At 44.7% G+C, this 26,419-nt stretch overlaps 1 protein-coding gene across 2 annotated transcripts in view; it reads left to right on the top strand.

The window, feature by feature from the left end:
* FBXO21 (F-box protein 21) overlaps positions 1-26,419 on the top strand; it is a 41,941-nt gene that overhangs the window by 13,163 nt on the left and 2,359 nt on the right. For both annotated transcript variants that reach the window (XM_077292329.1, XM_077292324.1), the window contains exons 3-10: positions 2,697-2,794; positions 4,250-4,371; positions 6,016-6,162; positions 8,462-8,598; positions 9,340-9,476; positions 9,662-9,838; positions 25,068-25,200; positions 25,508-25,692. In XM_077292329.1, the coding sequence (XP_077148444.1) occupies positions 2,697-2,794; positions 4,250-4,371; positions 6,016-6,162; positions 8,462-8,598; positions 9,340-9,476; positions 9,662-9,838; positions 25,068-25,200; positions 25,508-25,692 (1,136 nt within the window). The remainder of the gene's footprint in view (positions 1-2,696; positions 2,795-4,249; positions 4,372-6,015; positions 6,163-8,461; positions 8,599-9,339; positions 9,477-9,661; positions 9,839-25,067; positions 25,201-25,507; positions 25,693-26,419) is intronic.

Below are 26,419 nucleotides of genomic sequence, written 5' to 3' on the forward strand. Positions count from 1 at the left end.
GTTGTCCAAAGCCAAGGGTATAGATGGAAAAAAGTAGGGGTCCTAGGACAGAGCCTTGAGGGACTCCGACAGAGAGAGGGCGGGATGAGGAGGTAGTGTGGGAGTGGGAAACGCTAAATGTGCGGTTGGATAGGTATGAGGCAATCCAGGACAGGGCGAGGTCTTTGATGCCAAGGGAAGAAAGAATCTGTAGCAGTAGGCAGTGATCGACTGTGTCGAAAGCAGAGGACAGGTCAAGAAGGAGGAGGATGGAGAACTGTCTGTTAGCTTTGGCTGTGACTAGGTCATTTGTAATTTTTGTCAGGGCAGTTTCGGTGGAGTGGTGGGGGCGGAAGCCAGATTGGAGGTTGTCAAGGAGAGAGTTAGATGAGAGGTGGGAGGAAAGTTGACCATGGACATGCTGCTCAAGGAGTTTTGAAGCAAACGGGAGCAGTGATATGGGGCGATAGCTGGGCATAGCAGTTGGGTCAAGGTTAGTTTTTTTGAGGATGGGTGTGATGGTGGCATGTTTGAAGGCAGAGGGGAAGGTACCAGAAGAGAGCGATAGGTTGAAGAGATGGGTTAGGGCTGGAATAAGCGTGTTAGTGAGGTTGGGGAGCAGGTGGGAAGGCATGGGGTCAAGTGCACAGGTGGTGAGGTGTGATTTGGAAAAGAGGCGAGTAAGCTCTCCTTCAGTGATGTTGGAGAGGGAGGTTATTAGGGAAGGGCAGAGGTCTGGTATATGGAGTGGTTGGGGTGGTGGACAAGTAAAGGTTTGCCTTGTTTGGTCGATCTTGTTTTTGAAGTAGGTGGCAAAGTCCTCGGAAGAGATGAAGTGTGTATGAATATATGTATACATATGTATGTTTGTGTGTGTATGTATGTATGTGTGTATGTGTGTGTGTGTATATATATATATATATATATATATAGATTGTATATATATAGATTGTATGTATGTATATATATATATATATATATATATATATATATATATATATATATAATCTAACACACACACTTACTTTTAAAGGGTGACTGTCTGTACTTTCAAGTGAGTTTTCAGAATAAGCTGTCCTGTGGGTACATGAGGAATAACACTGTCTGATAATTATATAACTAGCATCCTGTGCTTTCATAAGTTTTTCTCTCTACAGGATCTATCTCTTAGGTGACATTCCCACATCCATGTGACGGGTCTGTGTGCTGTCTTTTTTTCTGTGACGGAACACCGACCCATAGTTTTATTGATCTGCACGTATATCCGTTTTAAAACCAGATCCATGTGTACAGTTTGAGTCTAAGAATGTCCTATTCTGATCCAATTTTGTGGTTCCAACTTTAAAGTCTATGGGGATCCATCTAAAACAGAAGACATACTTTGTACTTTACCATTCTGAGTTTCATCCATTTTAGACTGGTACATTAAGTCAATGGCTAAAAAAAATTCTACTGTATACCTTCTTTAGCTTTAAAGGGAATCAGTCACCAAGGTTTTGCTACCCCATCTAAGAGCTGCATGATGTATGTGCAGAGTCCAGCAATGTGTCACTTACTGGGCTGCTTGCTGTCATTTTGATAAAATCACTGTTTTCTCTTCTGCAGATCTAGCTATTGTGAGCTCTGTATAACCCGGCCCACACCACTGATTGGCAGCTTTCACTGTACACTGTACATGCAATGTACAGAGCTCATGAATATGCTTGACTAACTGGCAGCAGGTTTACTAGTCATGTGATGATCACTGATAAATTAGTGATTTTATCAAAACTATACAAAGCAGCCCAGTAAGTGACACATTGTGGGGATCAGGGTCTCTGTCTCTACATTATGCAACTCAGATTGGGTGGCAAACCTGGTTTCCCTTTTTAAAAATAGATGAAAAACAAATGGATGCCAACTACATGTCGAAATGGTCAGTTTTTCACAGATAAAAAATTCATACGGATGTGTGAGTGTAGCCTGAATTTGTAATTGACTCTGAGCTGGCGGGAGGTGAATAGCTACTTTGATGTTCCCATACAGAGGAATTTCTATGCTCCATTCTTTAGTTATCTCACAGACAGAGGTATCATCCGCATGGAGGGCAATAAACCTCAGAACTGAGCTGTGGATGTGAATCCAGCTCTTGGATGAGGTATGCTCAATTTTAGGCCGGGGTCACACTTGCGAGTTCAATGCGAGAAACTCGCATCAATACCCGGCACTGACGCCGGCACTCGGGACCGGAGTTTGCGGCTGCATGTATTTCTATGCAGATGACCGCTCAGTTCCCGAGTGCCGGAGGCAATCTGGTATTGAGGTGCGAGTTTCTCGCATTGAACTTGCAAGTGTGACCTCGGCCGTACTGTCTCGCTCTGCCTGTTTCCTCACTCTGCTGCTCACTCTTTTCCCCTCCTTTCGCTCCCTATAGAGGGTAATAGGATGTGTAACCTGACTCCTCACTGTGCTGGCAATCCCAAGGGAGTTGCGCTGCTGTGTCCAAATAAATCAGTGAGTTCAAGGGATTGGAAAGAAATGGATCATAAGTGGTGAAAGGAGTAAATTTCTCTGATAAGATCTATCACAATGTTTCTTATATATGCCTGTTCTATTGATTTATGCAAAAAAATGTTGAATTTACAGTTCATATTTAAGATAAAATAACAGAAATCGGCAACTAGAATAAAATAATAAACCGCGGCTTATACTGGTGTACTTGTGTTCTCTTCATCTAGCGAATGCCGTGTGAAGGCTTTAATGACCTCGACACGTCAGGTTACCCCGTACATTTCATCGAAGATGAGCTGTTGTCAATCCTCAAAGCTGAGAGTGGGTAAGACTGTATATTTGTGCTATGTTTAGCAGTTGTCTTTTCCTGTGTAGCTTGGTATACATTTTGACTGATGATGGTTACTGTGAGATTTGTATTTATATGGTCAAGGAATGATGGAGAATGTAGTTAGAAAGGAGGTGAGGATTCTGGAGAGGAAGTGGTGGCTGTGAAGGCAGAGCTGATGCCAGGGCATAGGAAGCAAAGCAGAATGGTATAAAACATGAAAAATGCAGGCAAGGTATATCGAGATCTCCAGGGTTATTATCCTTGAGCATTAGTGGTAAAAACAGTAAATGAGTCATGGTAGCAGATGACTACTTTAAAGGGAACCTGACAGTAGGGTTTCCTTGTATAAGCTATGGCCATCACCTTTACTGCTTTCACAGTATTCAAGGAAGGTATATGTGTGTCCCCAGCACCCTCTGCATAGCCCAAAATTGTTTTTTTATAATGCCCCCATATGGCGCAGTCTAATCCGATGAGCATTTCTGGTCTTGTTCTGGCGCTTCTTGTTTGAGCACAAATGCCGTCCTCCTTCTTGCTTTATGTGGATGATGCATCTGATATTATTCATACGGTGTTCCACAAACGTGCTCCTGCAAGTTACTGTAGTGCCCATGCGCTGGCTATACTTTCAGATCATTGGCGCTCTGTGCCTTCTCCCTGGGCATTAATGTACTTTGCTCTGCCCTGCTGAGGGCAAAATACGCCTGTGATTGGAAGACACTGTGTGATTGATGTAGGATGTGTCATGCACATGGAGCTGGGCAGGAGGAATGCACCGGATCAAGACCAGAGATGCCCATCGGACCGGACTGCACCGCACGGTGGATAATAGGTGTTATGGCAGCTATGCAGAGGAGGTTGGGAACTCGTATACATCTTCCTAGATTACTGTAAGACGTGGTAATGGTGGTGGCAGTATTTTATATTGGGAGAACTTGGTGACCGGGTCCCTTCAAATTAACCAGTACTTCAGATAGACAAGTTAATGACCACTGTGATAACTGATACTTGGGATGAAGATTGCACTTTTCCAATAATAGGCCTTGCATGTGAATACTAATTCATCTAATCAGTTTGAGATCATGATATCCTTACACTTTTACATGTTCTAAACAACTGAAAATAATATATAAAGGCGCAGAGTACGGGCGGGAAACAGATTGAGCCCTGAATAATCATTGCTCATAGTGGTTGTCACATTGATCTTTTTATTATTCTGGAAGGACTTTATTCGAAGAATAGATCCAGTGCCCCCCAGTCAGGGCTCCCGCTCTGTCTCCTCTGCTTCTTCCGCTCTTACATGGCCATTTTCAGTGGCACATTTTAACCAGAATGTATATTTTTACCGGTGTAAGTGAACCCACCAATACAGCATGGTCTAGATGTGCTGCTGCTAGATGTAAGATTTCCTGTATTTTACATCCTGAGTTTCTAGATTTCTGTCTTTAGGAAATGTTTGACCCAAAAGTATTGTGCAAAGAAAATCCTTTATTTTATGCGCCAAGAGGCAACGATCTGCAAATTAAAGAGCTTTCTCCAGAGGCCTGTGGAGCTGCAAGACATCATGGAAGGTTTGTCCTGGAGTATTCTTTGTGCCGAAAATACCCGTAAACTTATACATTATGGCCCCGATGCAACAATGAATTTTGTTCATATTACTAGCATCACACTCCTTAAGATGTTTAATCATCTCCGAAGTTTTTCGACTGTTGACATTTTTACTTCAGTAGGGGAATTTGGCTGGGGTGTGACGACGCCTGCCCAACAAACTCCTCATAATTTATGGCTCGAAACTGGTGCAAATTACTGCAGGAATATCCGCCAGCCTCAGGCAGAAGTGTTTTCTGATAGAGGCACCAAACTAGCAAGTGTACCTTACTTCAGAGCTCCCTTTATTAACCCCTTCCTGACTCAGCCAATTTCCGTTTTTTTATCTTAATTTTTTTTCTTCCCTTCATCCAAGAACAAAAATGTGTTGTGTTTTTTGTGAAGTTGCAAGGGGAAAAAAAAAAAAAAAGCGCAATTCTGACATTGTTTTTTAGGGTGCACATTGTGTGGTAACAAAATCACCTGGCTGTATGATTCTCATCTGGAAGATTATGGTAATACCAAGCTTGTCCAGATTTTTTAGTGTAGTGGTAGGAGTGTGAAAATCAGAAATTTTGAAGAAGGTGGAAAAAATATATATATATTATTATTATTTTTTACCATTTTGGGATATACATGACATTGTGATCTCTTCTACAGCATTTTTTTCTGTATTGCGGTGACCAAAAAAATCCCAATTTTGCATTTTTTTTTCCTGTTTACGGTTTTTAATTGGAGGACTTGAGCCTGTAATCGTCTGATCACTTGTGCTATATACAGCCCCCTATGATGCCCGTCTACAGACTGGATATCAACGGAGCTCCATAATGACCGGCACAGAGGTCTTCAATAAAACCCCAGCTTTCAAAGCAACCCAATGGCGCCCTGCGATAGAATGATGCGCTCCTTTAACGGCGGGCTGTTAATGAATTTTGACAGCAGAATATAGCAGATTAGCAGTCGCGGGTGAGGCTCTGCTCCACCTAGAGGCCGGTCCTAGCTTTAACACAGTTATTACCTACTGGGTATGGGTCGCGCTACCGACGTGCGCCGTACATGTACTGCAGATGTTGGTAAGGGGTTAAGGCTGGTTTCACACTTTCATTTGGCTAGTCTGCGTATGGCTGCCTATATCCTCCCTTAAGCTCCACCTACGCTCCACCTACTTCCGCTTTCGTCCTGTGTACCTATCTTTAACATTGGGTACGCAGGGACCTGCGTTGTATGCGGATGCATCCGCATGCGACGTTTTGACTTTAACTTTTTGCGTTCTCGTGCGGTCGACTGGCACGTCAAAGCTCCACATGCGGACGCATCCGCATACAGTGCATGTCCCTGCGTACCCAATGTTAAAGATAGGTACACAGGACGCATGCGGAAGTAGGCATATCTTAAGGGAGGATGTACACAGCCATACGCAGGCCAGCCAAACGCAAGTGTGAAACCAGCCTAAGACTGGCAGAGAAAGCCAGTGGATATGACTTGGGGCCTATATGTATGTATGCTGGTCTTTTTTATTATTATTATTATTATTATTATTATTATTGTTTATTTATATAGCACCATTGGTCTTCAGATCTCTGAGTACACTAGATATGCCTAAGCTCCTGTGTTTTATCTTCTTCCAGGGGCAGTTCTTATCGATCAGTATTGTAATCCCCTAGACGATGTCAGCATTGAAAACATTCAAGCAGAAATTGAAAGTATTTCAAGAAGAGTGAAAGTTTACTTGAGCGCAAAAAACAGCAGACATCCAAGTCTGTCCCAGCAGTCAGGTTTGTAGGAATATCTATAACCCAATAATACAAAGTGCTTAGAAATTGTAGCCAGTTACAGTGTCCGTTGAAAATATACTTATTTGTGTAAGCCCTTTTGATGTGGGAAGTATTGGATCGTATTGTAAATGAAGGGGTCTTAATTACTGTATATGCTCGAGTATAAGCCGCCCCGAGTATAAGCCGAGGCACCTACTTTTGCCACGGAAAATTGGGTAAGCTTATTGATTAGAGTATGTGCAGAGTATGCATTGTCCCCTCATCCCTGTCCTGCTATGCGTGGCTCCCCCTGTTGTATGCATGGCTCTGCTCCCCAGGTCCTGCATGGCTCTGCTCCCCTCAGTCCCGCGCGTCTCTGCTCCCCCCCCGGTCCCGCACGGCTCTGCTCCCCCCCCGGTCCTGCACGGCCCTGCTCCCCCCCCCCCCCCCCCGGTCCCGCCCGCACGGCCCTGCTCCCCCCCCCCCCCCCCGGTCCCGCCCGCACGGCCCTGCTCCCCCCCCCCCCCCGGTCCCGCCCGCACGGCCCTGCTCCCCCCCGGTCCCGCCCGCACGGCTCTGCCCTAACCCCCCCCCCCCCCCCCCCGGTCCCGCCCGCACGGCTCTGCTCCCCCCGGTCCCGCCTGCACGGCTCTGCTCCCTCCCATCCTACTCACCCTCCTCGCGCCGTCGCTGCATCTCCGTTGTCCCGGCATCGGCAGCTTTTCCTGTGCTCAGCAGTCACATGGTACCCCTCATTAAGGTAATGAATATGCGCTGGAGACACGTGCATATTCATTACCTTAATGAGCGGTACCACGTAACCGCTCAGCACAAGGGAAGAGCTGCCGGGACGGAGATGCAGCAACGGTGCGAGGAGGATGAGTATGATGTCTTCTTGAAGCCAGCGGCTGCAACTGTCACTGTGAAGAATGCGGATGCAGTTTTACAATGCATCTGCTGCCCCATTGTGATGTCCGGGGAGGAGGGGGCGGAGTTCCGGCCGCGCATGCGCGGTCGGAAATGGCGGACACGACGCACAAAAAACGTTACATGGAACTTTTTTTGTGCCGACGGATGCAACGTGTGGCAATCCGTCGCAATGCGTTGCTAATGCAAGTGTATGGAGAAAAAACGCATCCTGCAAGCAATTTAGCAGGATGCGTTTTTTCTCAAAAACGACGCATTGCGACGTGCGTCGTATGACGCTAGTGTGAAAGCACCATTACCTGTAAAACCAAATATATATATTGTGTATATTATTTTCTGTCCATGTTCATTTTACTACATAGGAAAAACCATACATTCTGTTTTTGTAAGATTTAGAGAACATTTTCATTCAGTCTCTACAGGCAAAGGCTCACCCAGATTAATAAAGCACATCCAAGAAAAATATGATTCGAGCCCCTGCTGCCTGCATTTTGCAGGCTAGGAAGTTGTTAAGTTGCCACCCAGCGGAGGGGACCACAATAGAATCCTTCTAAGACAGGAGGCTAAATGGATCCTTCGCACTAATGCGCAAGGTCCGCTTGGATTAAGTGAAAGATTAGACTTTTCATGCTTTTTATAGAATCTGTTTGGTTGGTACTGGTTAAATTCTGCTGTCAACGTAATATGTTTTTATTTTTAATATGTTTTGTCATTTCGTATGAATAGTTTTTATCGAACTGTTTTTTGTTTTATAAGCCCTTTTTTTCACTTTTCAGTTTATGCAATGATCGACACAGGTGCTGCTTAATGATATGCAAATATCGATACGTGTGTTGGTTAAAAGGAAATTACATACTGTTTTGTCTATCTGGACCCGTGGAAGCGTGTATAACGCGAAACGGCCGTCGTCCTGTTTCTCTGCCTGTACCATCTGCCCTGTACCTGCTTGCATTACCTTGTCCATGCAATATGCTTGAAATAAAGGACTAAGGTTTTTTTCAATCACTGGATTTTGAAGTGTTGCTGCATTTTTTTCTTTCTTTTAATGCAACTGTCACTGTGCCACACCCACCAGCTCCTGCCACTGCTCCCCCTCCCCCCGCCGGCTTTCTGACAATGACTCGTGTATAAGCCGAGGGGGGCATTTTCAGCACTAACAAATGTGCTGAAAATCTCGGCTTATACACGAGTATATACGGTATGTTGTAATTCCTCCTAGTATTCCATCTTTGACTGTTCTGTTTGTATGCTTTACCATGGGATCTAAGTGTAATGTTTCTCCTTGTGGAGAGTGGCATGCCAATGTGAAGAGGCTTATAAGCCATGTCATGCTCCTCTGATACATGAAGCTTTTTTATGTCTTAATTGTAACTTTGCATTACTGTTACTGCAGGTGAATCCTCCCACATTGAGGATCTTGACTTACAAGGACAGGCTCTGGATGCTTTGAATCATGTGCTCTTTACGGAGATGAAATTTAAAGGCAATGTGGCTGACTTTTATAACCCTCTGAACTCATATATGCATCAGGTAGGATTGTGAGTAGCTCTGCACCACTAATTACTCATTCTCTTGTTCTGTAACAATTGTTTTTCTTTAGACTGATGCATTTTTATATCATTTTACAATTTATTCTACTCTTAATTGTCATCAGTATAAAAATATAGCTTCATATTATGTAGAAGCATTTCACCTCCAGTGGTTCAATCTGACATACAGCGGGCATGTAGTTTTACGTAGTACTCCTTCTTATAACTCTTGGCACCCAGAGAGGGATCTGTAGTGGGGGGCACCCTTTTATGATATCTGTTTTCTCTAATCAGACATTTGGACAGGAACATCCTATAAAGTGTTGACCTGCTGACCGATCACTAAATCAAATTTTCTTCACTGCAAGTAACGAGTGCCATGGTGTTTCCTATATTGTTGGCATATCCGTCCTACCACTATCACCTGGAGTGTCGACCAGAAACATCCGCATGTATGGAGTTCACGCGATGGTACATAAGCAGCGGATTTTCACAAAATCCAGTACAATGCTAGTGAATATACACAATAAACTTTTAAGAAGGGTGTTTAGTCCAATATTCTTAGGATAGCGCTGTTCATGGTAGGATGATGTGTACATTGCTAATAGTGCCATTACTTCAGACATAAGCGGTTATTGAACCCTATCTGCTGGGTAAAGGAATGTAATTAGTAACTACATTGGTTTCCGCATAGTCTGTAACCTTCTGTTGTCTCGGCCTCTCTCTTCTATTTGTTTTCTAGGTTCTGATCACTAGGACAGGTATTCCCATCAGTCTTTCTGTGTTATATCTTACTCTGGCTGAACGTTTAGGAGTGTGTTTGGAGCCAGTAAATTTTCCTCATCACTTCATGCTCCGCTGGTGCCAAGGTGGACAGGGGTAAGCAATAACTGTCTTGAATGACGATGAACCGGGTTGCAAGCTATCTTAAACTCTAATTTTTCAGATTTTCTTTACTGTATTAATATAGAGGAAAGAAGAAAAAGCATTCTTCGTAATTTTTGTCTTTTCACATTTTTGGGGGACTTAAATTAACCTGACTTTTCCAATCTGTTATTTTGCAGCGCTTCTGACATCACCGATTACGTGTATATTGATGCATTCGGTTATGGGAAAAGTCTTACTGCGAAGGAATGTGAATACATGATTGGGCGGCACGTTACAGAGGAATTCTATGCAGCCGTCAACACTAAGGAAGTTCTGCAGCGGATGGTGGGGAACCTTCTCAACCTTGGGAAGAGGTAAGAACACAAATAAGTGCATGGCAAGCTGTATAGATATTAGTACGCTCATCTGTAGAATGCAGAGCTTTGTCCATGCTGCTAGTTGCAGAATCCCACCTACTTATCATGGCAGCACAATGGAGTTTCATCTGCTGCTGTCATACGTGGAGTGAGAATGTCTGCCAACCGGTGACATGGGAGTGCAGTGAGAGACTAGGAATTGGAAAATGAGTGCAGCATATAGCTCAGGATCGAATGGAAGTAATTTATAACCATCCCAAAACAATATTTAATGAAGGACGCCAGCAGCAATTTAAAAAAAAAATGGAGCGTTTCATCAAAAGTGACCTAGAATTTAAATTAGGTTTTGTGTTTTAAAAGGCTTTTTTCTCACATCACAATTTTAAAAAGAAATAATCTTGTACTTTTCACACTGGCTTCTGGGGCAGTTCTAGACTCGTACTTGGTTATTTCAGGAAATCCTCGTGTACATTAGCAACAATAGGGTCCAAGTTATTCTATCTTTTTTGTATTGAATCGTCTAATGAACCTGTGCAAAGGTCATTGTTACTGGAGGGGGGAGCAGGGTCATCTGTGACATCACCTGTTATAAATAATGGGACCTGTGTTATCCATTGTGTATAGAGGTGTTAATTGCTATTTGAATTCTGCCTTTGATGATTGTGACCCTGCTGAAAACTCTTGAATAATAATATAATAATAATAATTTTTATTTATATAGCGCCAACATATTCTGCAGCACTTTACAATTAAGCGGGGACACGTACAGACAATAAATTCAATGCAAGTTAAGACAATTTAAACAGTGACATTAGGAGTGAGGTCCCTGCTCGCAAGCTTACAATCTACAAGGAAATGGGGGGGACACAATGGGTGAAAAGTGCTTGTTATTTCAGGTCTGGCAATTATAATAAATAGGGATTTTCATATAAAAGCTGCATAATCCGGTCATCATATATTTAATAAACTAGAAAGAGCGTAATGCCCCAAGAAAAACAAATACACAAAATAGGCAATATAATATGCAAACTACAGAATTTTATTAACATGGTACAAAAAGACTAAGAACAACAAATATGTGAGGATGTGGTATATGACTACTGAGAACACCAGCAGGGGAGTACGCACATATACAAAAGTAGAGGGGTACAATCATGGAGCCGCATGGCATAAAATTGCATATAAAAAGAGCAGTATTATGCAAATATAGGAAACGTGACTCATGGTAAGGGAGGAATGCTAATCTATGGTCGGTGACCCGAGTCCTCCAATGCAGGAGAAATCACACAGCAACCAACACCCGCCCATATTGCAACTGCCCGAAGAAAGTAACACTGTGCCTAAGCAAAAAGCCCCGGACTGAGCTTACCCATATGTGCGAAGTCCTATGTAAGGTGTCCCAGAGGAAAGCCCCGACGTACGTTTCGCGATTGTCGCTTCCTCGGGAGGCTAATCCGGTCATCAGCCCGTGTGTTTAAGTGCAATAGTCAAGTATCAAGTGCAGTTATCGTGTGCATGGAGGGTGTGGAGACAGATGAATAGTAGGGTGCAGATTCAGAGTAATATTTGGAAGGAGGGAACAGGGCAAAGTTAGTTTACTGAGTAGTTGATGTGGTAGGCTTGTTTGAAGAGATGGGTTTTAAAAGCGAGCTTGAATAAGTCGGGGCTAGGTATCAGCCTGATCGTCTGGGGAAGTGCATTCCAGAGAGCTTGAATAGAGATGGGTGAACGCGAATGATAAAATTCAGGGTCCGTACCAGACACATAGAATCCGTGCACTGACCCTGAACAAGGATTCTCACGGAAGTCTGTGTTACTGTTCAGGTTTGGCAGCCTTAACAAAGGATGAAAGACTACAGCGCAACCAATCAACAAGCTTTTCCTGTGTGGATACTTCCTGATCCATCACAGCCATTTCAAGTATTGGCATGGCTGTGATTGGCCGGCGAACCATGTTTTAAAAAAAAAAAAAAGATGTGCGGTCCCCTCTATTTTTGATTACAAGTGCAGGTAAAATAGCTGCGGACTGCAGCCCTCAGTTTAGAAGAAGAAGAAAAAAAGTTGTTCAGCTCACCATTAGATGAATTTCTCTGGCTTTGGGTGTGGACTCCAGGATGGTGCTCGGAAAAAGCGGTTGTGGTTTTCAAACAAAAAAGTTCCAGCAACAGACATCCAAAATTATGGTCATAATTCAGAACATTTTTGTTCGAAACGCGTAATTCATCACTCACTATTTTAACAGCATGTTTTTAACCCCTTCCTGACGTCGGACGGGATAGTACGTCCGACGTCAGGTCGCCTGCTTTGATGCAGGGCTCCGCGGTGAGCCCGCATCAAAGCCGGGACATGTCAGCTGTTTTGAACAGCTGACATGTGCCCGCAATAGCGGCGGGTGAAATCACGATTCACCCGCCGCTATTAACTAGTTAAATGCCACTGTCAAACGCAGACAGCGGCATTTAACTACCGCATCCGGCCGGGCGGCCGGAAATTACGTCATCGCCGACCCCCGTCACATGATCGGGGGTCGGCGATGCTTCAGTATTGTAACCATAGAGGTCCTTGAGACCTCTATGGTTACTGATCGCCGGTAGCTGTGAGCGCCACCCTGTGGTCGGCGCTCACAGCACACCTGATTTTCTGCTGCATAGCAGCGATCTGATGATCGCTGTTATGTACCAGAGGCGATCGAGTTGTGCCTGCTTCTAGCCTCCCATGGGGGCTATTGAAGCATGGCAAAAGTAAAAAAAAAAAAAGTTAAAAAAAATGTGAAAAAAATAAAAAAAACATAAAAGTTTAAATCGCCCCCCTTTCGCCCCAATCAAAATAAATAAATTAAAAAAAAAATCAAACCTACACATATTTGGTATCGCCGCGTTCAGAGTCGCCCGATCTATCAATAAAAAAAAAAAGCATTAAACTGATCGCTAAACGGCGTAATGAGAAAAAAATCCGAAACGCCAGAATTACGTTTTTTTGGTCACCGTGACATTGCATTAAAATGCAATAACGGGCGATCAAAAGAACGTATCTGCACCAACCGACCCCAGATCATGAAAAATGGCGACGCTACGAGTATCGGAAAATGGCGCAAATTTTTATTTTTTTTTAGCAAAGTTTGGAATTTTTTTCACCACTTAGGTAAAAAATAACCTAGTCATGTTAGGTGTCTATGAACTCATAATGACCTGGAGAATCATAATGGCAGGTCAGTTTTAGCATTTAGTGAACCCAGCAAAAAAGCCAAGCAAAAAACAAGTGTGGGATTGCACTTTTTTTGCAATTTCACCGCACTTGGAATTTTTTTCCCGTTTTCTAGTACACGAGATGGTAAAACCAATGATGTCGTTCAAAAGTACAACTCGTCCCGCAAAAAATAAGCCCTCACATGGCCAAATTGACGGAAAAATAAAAAAGTTATGGCTCTGGGAAGGAGGGGAGTGAAAAACGAATACGGAAAAACGGAAAATCCCACGGTCATGAAGGGGTTAAAGGCATTGTAATAAAATGAAGTTTTTAATGTCCAATCCATAACCTAATTTTGGGTGTCTGTTGCTGGAACTTTTTTGTTTGCAGCCCTCAGTTGTTTGACTTATCATGGCTGGTTATCAAAAATAAAGGGGCACCCCCCCCCCCCCCCCCCCAATGCGCTACTGTCAGTCTGTACCAACTGGCGTGCTGAGCGGTCACATTACTCATGTCACTGTTCAACACACCATTTGGATGTAGCAGAGTTGGGAATCGTCGTGGGATGGATTTACGGCAAACCTCTTTAGAATTATTTGATTTTTTTTAAAGGTAATAAATGGGTAAAAGAGGGTCGGTAAAAAGGACTTTTCTGTGTGTGTTTTTTATTACTTTTGCCTATAGGTTTAGTAATGGGGGTGTCTGATAAACTCCTCTCCTTTTACAAAACCCTGGGCTTGATGTCGGGATGGAGGCAATATCCATGGTCCCTTCCATGCCTATTAACATCAACCCACAGCTGTCTGTTTAGACTTTGCTGGTTATTAATGGGGGGGGGCACTTTTTTTTAGCGGGGTCCTCACTTTTTAATAACCACTAAAGCCTAGTCAGACAGCTGTGAGCTGATATGAATAGCCACACAGCTCCATATTTATTACCCTCTTCCAGGAATAATAATACCAGATCCCAGCTGTAAGCTTTCATCAGCTGGTTATTAAAAATAAGTGGGACCACACGCCATTTTTATTCTTTTTAGTTTTTTTTATTAGCTAAATACATGCACAGTAAGCTGCACATGCACTGCACTAATTATTTATATCTCACTGAGCTTTTTCTTACTGTGCACAGGCGCTAGGTGGTGAATACTCTCATCAGTGTCACCTGCTCTCTCTGCTATCAGTGAGACCAGGCTTACAATAATGAGATTAGTAGTCATCAGCCGATGCCTGAACGGCGGTAACCTTTTCACCCCTGTGTGATAGTGTGGGAACTGCGATACCCAGCAGCTGTGACCGATGGTCAGAGCCGCTGTTTCCCATACTGTTACAAAGATGACAACGTGGGAACCGCCGATTGTTCAGATCCCCGATTCATTTGAAATGGGTCTGGGTTCGGGATCAAGTTCTGGTACCCTAGCTGAACTTTTTATAAAAAAAAAAAAAAGGTTTGGCCAAGCCTGATGGACCCGCACATCCATGGGTCTGATCATCCCTATTCCTGAAAGGACAGTACCGTATATACTCGAGTATAAGCTGAGATTTTCAGCCCATTTTTGGGGGCTGAAAGTCCCCCTCTCGGTTTATACTCGAGTCATACCCAGGGGTCAGCAGGGGAGGGGGAGTGGGGGCTGTCTAATTATACTCACCTGCTCCTGGCGTGGTCCCTGGTTCCCCAGCGCCGAAGCTTCTTTCTGTACTGAGCGGTCACATGGTACCGCTCATTACAGTAATGAATATGTGGCTCCACCTCCCATAGGGGTGGAGCCACATATTCATTACTGTAATGAGTGGTAACGGTGACCACTCAATACAGGAAGAAGCTGCGGCGCTGGGGAACCAGGGACATGCAGAGACCGTGCCAGGAGCAGGTGAGTAATAATGGGGTGGGGGAGCGCTGCGCGATATTCACCTCTCCTCGTTAAGGCGCGACTCCGTCTTCAGCATCTTCTGCAGTGACACTCAGGTCAGAGGGCGCGGTGACGTGGGTTAGTTCGCGCCCTCTGCCTGAACGTCAGTGCAGAAGACGCTGAAGATGGAGCGGCACTGGAACGAGGAAATGTGAATATTGCAAGTGCCGGGGGACTGAGTGATGAAAGGTGAGTATGCGATTGATTTTTATTTATTTTATTTTTTTTTTATCACAGCAAATGGGGCAAGTGTCTGTATGGAGCATCTTATGGGGCCACAATTAACGTTTGTGCAGCACTGTATGGGGCAAGTGTCTGTATGGAACATCTTATGGGGCCATAATCAACATTTTGTGGAGCACTATATGGGGCAAATGTGTCTATGGAGCATCTTATGGGGCCATTATTAACCTTTATGCAGGATTATATGGGGCATATTTTAATATGGAGCATCTTATGGGGCCCATCATAAACTTTATGGAGCATTATATGGGGCTCCTGATTCAATATTCAAAAACACTTAACCTACTGATGTCTCAATTAATTTTACTTTTATTGGTATCTATTTTTACTTTTGACATTTACCGGTAGCTGCTGCATTTTCTACCCTAGGCTTATACTCGAGTCATTAAGTTTTCCCAGTTTTTTTGTGGCAAAATTAGGGGGGTCGGCTTATACTCGGGTCGGTTTATACTCGAGTATATACGGTAAGTAAGATTCTAAAATGATTTCAGTGGCCTGTGTGAAAGTTACATTACTTGTTTAGATTTTAATTCTTATCGTGATATGAGGGGAAAAAATGCTGAAAACTATAAGCAATACATCTATCACAGATTACATATTCCTTTTAGGGTATGTGCAAACGTTGCAGATTTGCCTCTGGAATTTTTTGTGCGGATTCTGCATCTTTTGGCACAAAACGCAGGTGCAGATTGGATGCGTTTTTCTTGCGGATTTTGTGTGGTTTTACTGCAGATTCTGTGCAGATTTCATGCATTTTTACCCCTGCGGATTTCTATTATGGAATGGGTGCAGAAACGCTGCAGATCTGCACAAAAGAAGTGACATGCTCCTTTTTTGAATCTGCTGCGTTTTCCGTGCAGATTTTTCCGCACCATTAGCACAGCATTTTTTTTTTTTGCCATTGATTTACATTGTACTGTAAATCACTTGCAGATCTGCAGCGTTTCTGCGCGGGAAAAAAACGCTGAAGTTCTGCAGGAAATCTGCAACGTGTGCATATAGCCTTAAAGGGGTTGTATATTTTATTTTTATATTTTGCAAATGGGTCCATGTGGTCCTAAAAAAAATAAATAAATAAAAACAGATGCTCCGCTACCGAACTCCTGCCATCATCTACATCATTGGCAGAATTCTCTGCTAGTCTCCTTGCTGCTTCTGCCACCCTACATCATTGGCAGAATTCCCTGCTAGTCTCCTTGCTGCTTCTGCCACCCAAGGACGTTACATGAGATCTGCAGCCAATCAGTGGTTATTCATTGGCTACTGCATTGAGGTTTCATATTAGTAAGACAAAATGGCCTCCTAGCTCTCCCAGCTTTTACAGAATACAACAAGTGTGCATCCAATTAATACAGCAGTCCTGCCGGAGAAGAAATCAAGGAGACTAGCAGATGAATGGTGCAGGTTCAGGAGGTTTTGTTTTGGTATGTGTGTGTGATCACCATTGTCCTGTTTCTAAAAGAATATAATAGTAGTGGAACAACCCCTTTAGCCGAACCAGGAACATATTTTCTGGTTTCCACTAGGTAACATTCCACAATAAGGTATGTATGTAGAATACAGGTTCAGACAGATAAAAAAAAATGTCACAAGCTTGTAGTGATTCTCTGGCATATGACTTTGACCACCTACCCTTAAATCAGTGTGGTCTGACACTCACTGATCATCTCAGGGGGCTCTTCTTTATGAATGGGAGTAGTTCTTCAGCACTCGGCAGCAGCTTCTACACATGGCGTGGCACTCCAACATGCAACTACAGTGCATTCTGTGTTTGCAACTGGCCACTGGTGAAGCTGGAAGCAGCTAATCGGATGGGGATGCTGGGTGTCAGACAATAACAATATGAGGATATGTCATCAATGCTATATGCACAGTGAACTCCTTTACCGTCTTCACCCCATTTTCTCTGATCGCCCATGACGGCACCACGGAGAGAGGGGATCCGCCCACCAAGGACAGGAAACCTACGGATAAAAAAGGCGGTACCACTCTCCTGCATCAGTTGGTTTCCTGTCCTTGATGGGAGACCTACGGACTTACCAGTTCGACGTTGGAATTCCGGGGCCAACCGGTCCGATTCGGGCAGCTGGGGTCCCTCTGCCTCGGCTAGGGTGGTGACCCGAAGCGCCACCGCTGGGAGCCAGGGGCGACAGGGTGTGCGGGGGAGGTGACAAGGAGTCGCGGTCACCTCCCCAGGTAAGATGCAGCAGCGGCAACATCCAGGGGGGTCCCTCTGTGGTTGCGGGAGGTGCAGCGCGACCCTCCCTAAAACAAGCATGAGTCTGCACGCTGCACCGCCATCGGGCGTGCAGAGTAACGTGCTACAAGGGCTGCATAGGACCGGGGGCGCCGGTCAGCAGCGCCATAGCTGCTTCCCGGGCGCCATCTTGAAAGCTCGGCGCATGCCTGGGATCTAAACTGGTCTCGCGAGGCGCCGATGGATTATCGCTCGAGCGGCGCGGTCTGCGCAGGCGCGGACGGGGCGCCGCTCGGGAGCTGGGCGCGGTCTGCGCAGGCGCTGAGGGGCGCCGCTCGGGCGCTAGGCGCGATCTGCGCAGGCGCCGGCGGTGGGCGCCGAGCTAATGCATAGACACGGCGTTCGGCGCTCCTCTCCGTGGACTGCGCAAGAAGCGTCGGGAGAGTTTAAATATAGGAATCCACATCCTCCCAGTGGCTTTGCAGTAATAAGCAAAGAGCCTCATGAGTAATAGTGCCGCAGCGTCAGCTCAGCATCCGCAGACCAGCAGCAGTATGAGCGACCCGACATCACCTCAGCCCGAGTCACCTCCACCTGTAGCATCGCCGCAGCAGCAGCAGCAAAAAAGGCGACAGCAGAAAGGGCACCAGGACACCAGCAAAGAACGCCAAAGGTCCCAGCACAGTAAGGAGGAGTCCAGTACGGCGTCGGGGAAGAAGCCAGAGGCAGACAATCCCCAACCGGTATTTATGGGTCCTGGAGGTGGTAAGTGGATCTTCGTGAATGTCAGAGACAATAAGATTGTTATTTGTCTCTTGTAGGGGAGGAAAAGCGTATGTAAAACTAAGCACAAAAGTTGCGCCATCTGTAGAGAGGATCTTCCATCTACATGGGATAAGAGACTATGCAATACTTGCATTCAGCAAACTTTATCCGAAAACCTTCCTGGGTTTGCAACAGACCTTAAGAGCCTGATTAAGGAACAAGTAGAGGACACCTTCAGATCACTAAAAAGTGGGGAAAAAAAGGAGAAAAACCAGACTCCGGTCCCCATCTCCCGTCTCAAAATCAGGAAGCGATAGTGAGGGTTCAGTGTCCTTCAACTCCTCCACCTCATCTTCATCATCTACTTCTTCCTCGGGGGGACATAACTGTTTCCCTCTAGAGGATACTGATGGCCTCATAAAAGCCGTGAGAAGTACCATGGGTCTGGTAGACTCCCACCCTAAAAAATCGGTACAAGACATAATGTTTGGGGGCCTGGAACAAAAAAAGAGAAGAGCTTTCCCTCTTAACGAAGCAATAGCAGCCTTAATTAAGAAAGAATGGAAGAAGCCTATGAAAAAGGCTCTTTTAACGCCTAAAAGAAAATACCCCTTCGAGGAGGAATCCTGCTCCTTTTGGGAGAAGGCCCCCAAATTAGATGTAGCGATCGCTAAAGCCTCAAAAAAATTTTCCCTCCCGTTCGAGGACATGGGGGTCCTAAAAGACCCTATGGACAAAAAGGCAGACTCCTTTCTCAAAGGTGCCTGGGAGGCAGCGGGAGGAGGCCTGAAGCCGGCAGTAGCGGCAGCATGTACTTCACGCTCCCTGATGATTTGGCTGAACCAACTAGAGGGTCAATTAAAGGGGAAAACTTCCCGGGACTCAATGCTGGACACATTACCTGTAATGAGAGGGGCCGCGGCTTTCCTAGCTGATGCCTCGGCCGACTCTATCAGGCTATCCGCCAGAGCAGCAGGGTTTGCTAATGCGGCCAGGCGCGCCCTCTGGCTTAAGAATTGGCCAGGCGACCTACAAACGAAAACAAAACTGTGTAATATCCCCTGTGAAGGAGAATTTCTGTTTGGTTCCACCCTAGATGATATCTTGGAAAAAGCGGGGGACAAGAAAAAATCCTTCCCCCCTCTGGGTCTCCCCTCTTATAGGAAGCCCTTTCGGAACAAGAGGTTTTTCCGTAGGAACACGGGGAAAAACCAGGGGAAATGGGAAGATAAAAAGAACAAAAATAAGGGGTTTATCTTTAATAAAAACCTCAATGACAACAAAAAACCTTCACAATGAAGGTTCGCCCCAGGTGGGGGGGAGATTATCTCTCTTTCTCCCAGCCTGGGAAAAGATTACCTCAAGTCGATGGATACTAAACATCATAGAGTCGGGACTGAGATTAACATTCAAGAGGTACCCCCGTCCCTCTTTCAAGATAACACCCACAAGATCCTCGGCAGAAGAGCAGTTGACGCTAGAAAACGAGGTTGTCGGGTTAGTAAAAAAAGGAGTACTCCTGGAAGTCCCCCCTCAGGAAAGAGGGCAAGGGTACTATTCCCCTCTTTTCCTGAGGAAGAAACCAGATGGTTCCTTCAGGACCATTATCAATTTGAAAAACCTAAACAACTACCTAGAGGTTCAAGCATTCAAGATGGAAACAGTAAAATCATCTATCAAGATGCTATTTCCTCAATGCTTCATGGTGGTCCTGGACCTAAAGGATGCATATTATCACGTCCCAATACACAAGGACCACCAAAAATTCCTCAGACTGGCAGTCCACATCCAGGGAGTCCTAAGTCACTTCCAGTTCTCAGCTCTACCATTTGGCTTAGCAATCGCCCCGAGGGTTTTTACAAAGTTGGTTGCGGAGGTAATGGCGCACCTCAGGGAAGAAAATACCCTGATCGTACCATATCTGGACGACTTCCTGGTGATAGGCTCCTCCCCGCAGCATTGCAAGAGTCAACTAGACCTAGTGATTCATTCTCTAAAAGATCTAGGTTGGCTAATAAACCTAGAAAAATCCAGACTGGTGCCTTCTCAGGTTCAGGAGTACCTAGGTCTCACTCTAGACTCCAAACAAATGGAATGTCGGCTCCCAGAGAACAAAATACAAAAGATAAAAAGTTTAACGTTAAGAGTACAATCTCTTCCTTCCATAACACTCCGTCAGGGCATGGCCCTATTAGGCTCTATGACCTCTTGCATCCCGGCGGTCCAGTGGGCCCAACTACATTCAAGAGATCTCCAATGGCAACTACTGTCAGAGCAAAACCTTCTAGGAGAACATTTAGACGGGCGGTTAACATTGTCTCCTCGCACCAATCACTCCCTGACTTGGTGGACATTGCAGGAAAATCTTTCCCAGGGAGTCCCATGGGTAATCCCGATCTCGAAGGTCCTAACTACGGACGCAAGCCCCTCAGGGTGGGGGGCTCATCTGGGCGACCTAGTAGCCCAGGGCATTTGGTCTCCGTCCCTTGCAAACAATTCCTCCAATATGAAGGAACTCCTGGCAGTGAAATTTGCCCTTCAGGAATTTTTGGGAGTCCTTCAATCTCACCATGTAAGGGTGATGTCGGACAATCAAGTAGTAGTATCCTACCTAAATCATCAGGGGGGTACCCGTTCCAAAAATCTAATGGAAGTGACCAGCTCAATCCTTCAAATAGCCGAGAGCAACCTTCTATCCCTGACAAGCCTACACATAAAGGGTGTAGACAATTACAAGGCAGACTTTCTAAGTCGTTCCAGCCAAAAACAGGGGGAATGGGAACTAAATCCAGTGATATTTACTCAGATCACACAAAAATGGGGGGTTCCCAAAATAGATCTCTTCGCGAGCCATTTAAACAAAAAAGTAGCCTCCTTCTGCTCCCTATCTCCCTTGGGGAACCCAGTAGCTGTGGACGCTTTCCTGATTTCTTGGGGTCACCATCTGGTCTATGCCTTTCCTCCTCTCATTCTGATTCCAGCAGTGCTGAGGAAGATTCGGGAGGACGGGGCACTGGTCATCTTAATTGCCTCGTTCTGGCCGAAGAGACCTTGGTTCTCATGGATGAGGAAGATGTCAATATCCGACCCGTGGGTATTACCAGACCTCCAGGATCTATTATCGCAGGGCCCAGTCTGTCATCCGCGAGTCAAGAACTTGCACTTGACAGCTTGGCTCTTGAGAGGAAGATATTAGAAAACAGGGGGTTTTCTTCGGGTGTAATCTCAACTCTGTTAAAAAGTAGGAAGCCGGTTACAACAAGACAGTACGGCAAAATATGGAAAAAGTTTTTGTCTTCTTTCAGGTGCAAAAATAGGGAAGGAGATTCCCCTTAATTCCATATTAGAGTTCCTACAAAAAGGTTTGGAGATGGGTTTAGCCACCAGTACCCTAAAAGTTCACGTGGCGGCATTGGGAGCATTATTCAATTTTGACTTAGCTTCAAATAGGTGGGTCTCTAGATTCATCAGAGCAGCAGGAAGATCGAGGCCTCTGCCAGTGAAAGTGGTTCCACAATGGGACTTAAACTTGGTCCTTAAAGCCCTGACTAGTCCACCATTTGAACCATTACACAAAACTTCAATAAAAAACTTGTCTCTCAAAACCGCTCTGTTAGTCGCCCTCACTTCTGCCCGTAGGGTTAGCGACTTACAGGCTCTCTCAGTTAATCCCCCTTACACACAAATTTTAGAGGATAGGGTCATTTTAAAAACAGACCCAGCATATCTCCCGAAAGTGGCTTCGAAATTTCACAGGTCTCAAGAGATATCTCTCCCCTCCTTCTGTCCCAACCCTACAAATAAGGAGGAACAAACATTACATACTCTGGATGTAAGAAGGTGTCTCCTACACTACCTAGAAGCCACTAGAGAGAGTAGGGAGGATTCCTCTCTGTGTGTTTCCAGGGTCCCCGGAAGGGGAAAAAAGCTTCTAAGGCCACCATAGCAAGATGGATCACGGACGCCATCAGTCTTTCATCCTCGGCAAGTGGGATGTCCATTCCCGGGGAGGTTAAGGCTCACTCGACAAGGGCAGTGGCGACTTCCTGGGCGGAGAAGGCCGGAGCTTCTATAGACCAGATATGTAGAGCTGCTACCTGGTCCTCACCATCCACATTCTATAGGCACTATAGATTGGACCTAATCTCTTCCTCAGATCTTACCTTCGGTAAAAGGGTTCTGGAAGCAGTGGTCCCTCCCTGAATGTACTATCTATGCAATTCTCTCCGTGGTGCCGTCATGGGCGATCAGAGAAAAATATAGTTCTTACCGATAACGGTATTTCTCTGAGCCCATGACGGCACCCGTACATTCCCTCCCTTCACTTATGGGTGTGCACATTTCAAGAGTGCCATAGTCTATTTATAGTCTACTTTTAGTTAAAATCACGCGGTATCTTACTAGGCTAAACAGTTAAAATTTACAAATGCCTTAGTAGTCTCCCATCATTCTCTATGTAAACAAACTGATGCAGGAGAGTGGTACCGCCTTTTTTATCCGTAGGTTTCCTGTCCTTGGTGGGCGGATCCCCTCTCTCCGTGGTGCCGTCATGGGCTCAGAGAAATACCGTTATCGGTAAGAACTATATTTTTTTTGTTTAACCCTATAGTGCCACCCCTCGTTTGGTGCGGGCTCATTACCGGAGCCCGCACCATTTCCAGCACATGACAGCTGATCTGATCAGCTAACATGTGCCCCTAACAGCCGAGGGTAGAATTGCGATCCACCCGTGGCTGTTAACATGTTAAATGCCGCTGTCAAACTCTGACAGCAGCATTTAACATGAACATGCAGGAAGTGGGTCATTACCTCCTCCCATCGGCGCCCATGTCACATGACATCAGGTTGCCGACAGGTTGGCATGACAACCAGAGGTCTCCTGAAGACTTCTATGGTTGTCACGGCCGGACCCGGTGGTCGGCGCTCATAGCAAGTGTGTAATTCTTCTACATACAGGTGATCTAATACAAAAAAATTCGAATCACCCCCCTTTCTCCCCATTCAAAATAAAACAATTAAAAAAAATCAAACATACAAACATTTGGCATTGCCGCGTTCAGAATCACCCGATCTATCCATAAAAAAAGAATTAACGTGATCGTTAAATGGCGTAGCAAGAAAAAAAAAGTCAAAACGACAAAATTAATTTTTTTGGGTCGCTGTGACATCGCATTGAAATGCAATAATGGGCGATCAAATGATTGTATCTGTGCCAAACTGGTATAATTAAAAACATCAGCTCGACATGCAAAAAATAAGCCCTCACCCGACGCCAGATCACGAAAAATGGAGACCCTACGGGTATCAGAAAAAGGGCTTTTGTTTTAACAAAGTTTGGAATTGTTTTACCACTTAGATAAAAAAGAACCTAGACATGTTAGGTGTCTCTGAACTCGTAATGAATCACAATGGCAGGTCACTTTTAGCATTTAGTGAAGCTAGCAAAAAAAGCCATACAAAAAACAAGTGTGGGATTGCACTTTTTTTGCAATTTCACCACACTTGGAATTTTTTTCTCATTTTCGAGTACATGACATGGTAAAATCAATTGTGTCGTTCAAAAGTAAAACTCGTCCAGCAAAAAACAAGCCCTCACATGGTCATTTTGACCAAAAAATAAAAAAGTTGTGGCCATGGGAATAAGGGGAGCAAAAAAAAAAAAAAACGTAAATACCCCTGGTCCTTAAGGGGTTAAACTTTTTCCTTCACTTTTTCAAAGACATAACTTTTTTTTATTTTTCCACATAGCTGTATGAGGCTTGTTTTTTGCAGAAGTAGTTGTACTTTTGAATTACATTATTCTTTTATCACGTGATGCAGTGGAAAGCAGGAAAGCAAATTCCAAGTGCATTGAAATAGCAAAAAAGGGCGATTTCACAATTTTTTTTATTTATTTACCTTCTCAGTAAAACTGATCTATCAATATAATTCTCCAGGTCAGCACAAGTACGCAGATACAAAACATGTAATTTTTTTTCTTTTTTTTTTTTTAAGTGGTAAAAAAAACTGTAATTCTGGCACTTTAGATTTTTTTTTTTTCTTCTCATTAAGCCGTTTTCTTTTTCCAAACATTTTATTGAAATTTTAAATTATTATTTGACATGAGTGTAGAGGGTATATGATGGCCTGTCTAGTCCGGGTCACCTCCAGATGACCCTTAGACTTTGTCGGGAGGACAAGTTCGGTTCAGTCACAGGCTATAATGTGGAATATATGGGGATGAAAAGAAAGAAAAATGTTTACTAAGAACTTTAACGAAAATTTGGTTTGAGTTTGGAAATGGGACCAGGCGAGGCTCCAGGTAAAGTTATACCCGCATGTTTCAAGAAGTTCGCCTCCCCTGCTGGAGAAGAAAAGGTATACCATTTTGATGCAAATTTCACACTCAAATTAGAGTGTTGGTACCAGTAATACGGTATGCCTGCCTGTTGAAGCCTGTAAGTAGATTGTTGAAACAATTTCCACCTTTGTAAGGGGTCTTTACACAGGTCGTTATAAAAGGTTAGATGGCTGTATGGGGAAGAGAGGAACCTTGGTTCCCTAGCAATGCCAAGCAGTGAGTTTCTTAACCAGTTGGGGTAAAATGAAACAATGACATCTGCAGGTGTATCTGACGGTAGAGAGGATGGTTTGCATATCCTGAATGACTTTTCAACCAGATTTTTTCGCTGAACATCAGGAAACATATGGGAGATCATGGAGGAGACATAATGACCCAATTGAGAGGCTTGTACCGACTCCGGGATCCCTCAGATTTTCAAGTTATTCTTTCTTTTGAAGTTCTCGAAGTTGGCTAAACTGTTCTTGAATGAGGCCATGTCATGTTTTAAATTTTCCAATGAGTCCGAGAGCACAGAAACGCTCCCCATTGCATTTTGGCGACCACAGACTGTGCAGTCACATCCTAATTTACATTTTATATCTTGTAGGGAAAGTAAAGATCGCAGCTTTATGCTGCTGAGAGTGTCTCTGGATCTCTACCTGGCCATGTATCCAGACAGTGTGCAGCACTTACTGCTACAAGCAAGATTATACTTCCATTTGGGGATTTGGCCTGAAAAGGTAGATCTGTCCGGTCTTATAACTTTTTAATACATACTTGTATACAAGTAGAAATGGATCTAAATGTAATCTATTAGGAAGATATTCCCCTTAAGAACTGCAGTGCTAACATGCCTGCCCTAGGTAAAGGTGTACAATGTCATGTCACACCGAATCGAGGAAGAAGTATGGACAAGATCATCAGAAGGATGATGATGGCGGCACGATCACTAAAAGATTTGATTAGAAAGGAAATTAAAGCCATTTAGAGGGCGTTACCAAGTGTAACATTTTATTACCATTTTGATGTTATGCTTTCACTTTTCAGGTACTAGATATTCTGCAGAATATTCAAGCTTTGGACCCTTCACAGCATGGTGCTGTAGCATATCTAGTCCAGCATACCTTGGAGCATATAGAGAGACGCAAGGAGGACAGTGGGCCCCACGTGAAGCTCCGATCCAGCGAGAAGGAAGTGTGCTATCCTGTAGGACTTCTTGTGAGGCACAAAAGGTAGGAATTTGTTGTAATGTAATATTCTACATGCTAGCCCGAGCATGCAGGTAATGCAAAAGTAATATCCAATAGCGATGAGTAAATGTACTCGTTGCTCGGGTTTTCCCGAGCATGCTCGGGTGGTCTCCAAGTATTTGTAACTGCTCGGAGATTTTGTTTTTGTTGACGCAGCTGCATGATTTACGGCTGCTAGCCAGCATAAGTACATGTGGGGGTTGCCTGGCTGTTGGGGAATCCCCACATGTATTCGAGCTGTCTATCAGCTGTAAATCGTGCAGCTGAAGCAACGAAAACTAAATCTCCGAGCAGTTACAAATACTCAGGGACCACCCGAGCGTGCTCGGGAAAACCCAAGCAACAAGTATACTCTCTCATCACTAAGGGTATGTTTCCACGGTCAGGAAACGCTGCTTGTTTGACGCTGCGCAGAGCTGCAGCGTCAAACAAGCAGCGTCCAGATGTTCCAGCATAGTGGAGGGGATTTTATGAAATCCCGTCTCCACTATGCGTGGAAACCCGCACGCGGCGGCCCTGCGACTCCGGACATGCTGCGCGTCTTTTCAGATCGCAGCATGTCCGTACACCTTGCGGGGACGCAGCGTCCCCGCAAGGCATATCACAGGGCGCTATGGGAGAGAGCGATCATACCGGATGTGAAGAGTTAACACATCCGGCATGATCGCGTCCCAGAAAGGGGGCGGGGCTTAGCGCCGAGCGGCTTCGC

This window comes from Ranitomeya variabilis, chromosome 1, assembly GCF_051348905.1.
Source record: "Ranitomeya variabilis isolate aRanVar5 chromosome 1, aRanVar5.hap1, whole genome shotgun sequence".
Lineage (NCBI taxonomy): Eukaryota > Metazoa > Chordata > Amphibia > Anura > Dendrobatidae > Ranitomeya > Ranitomeya variabilis.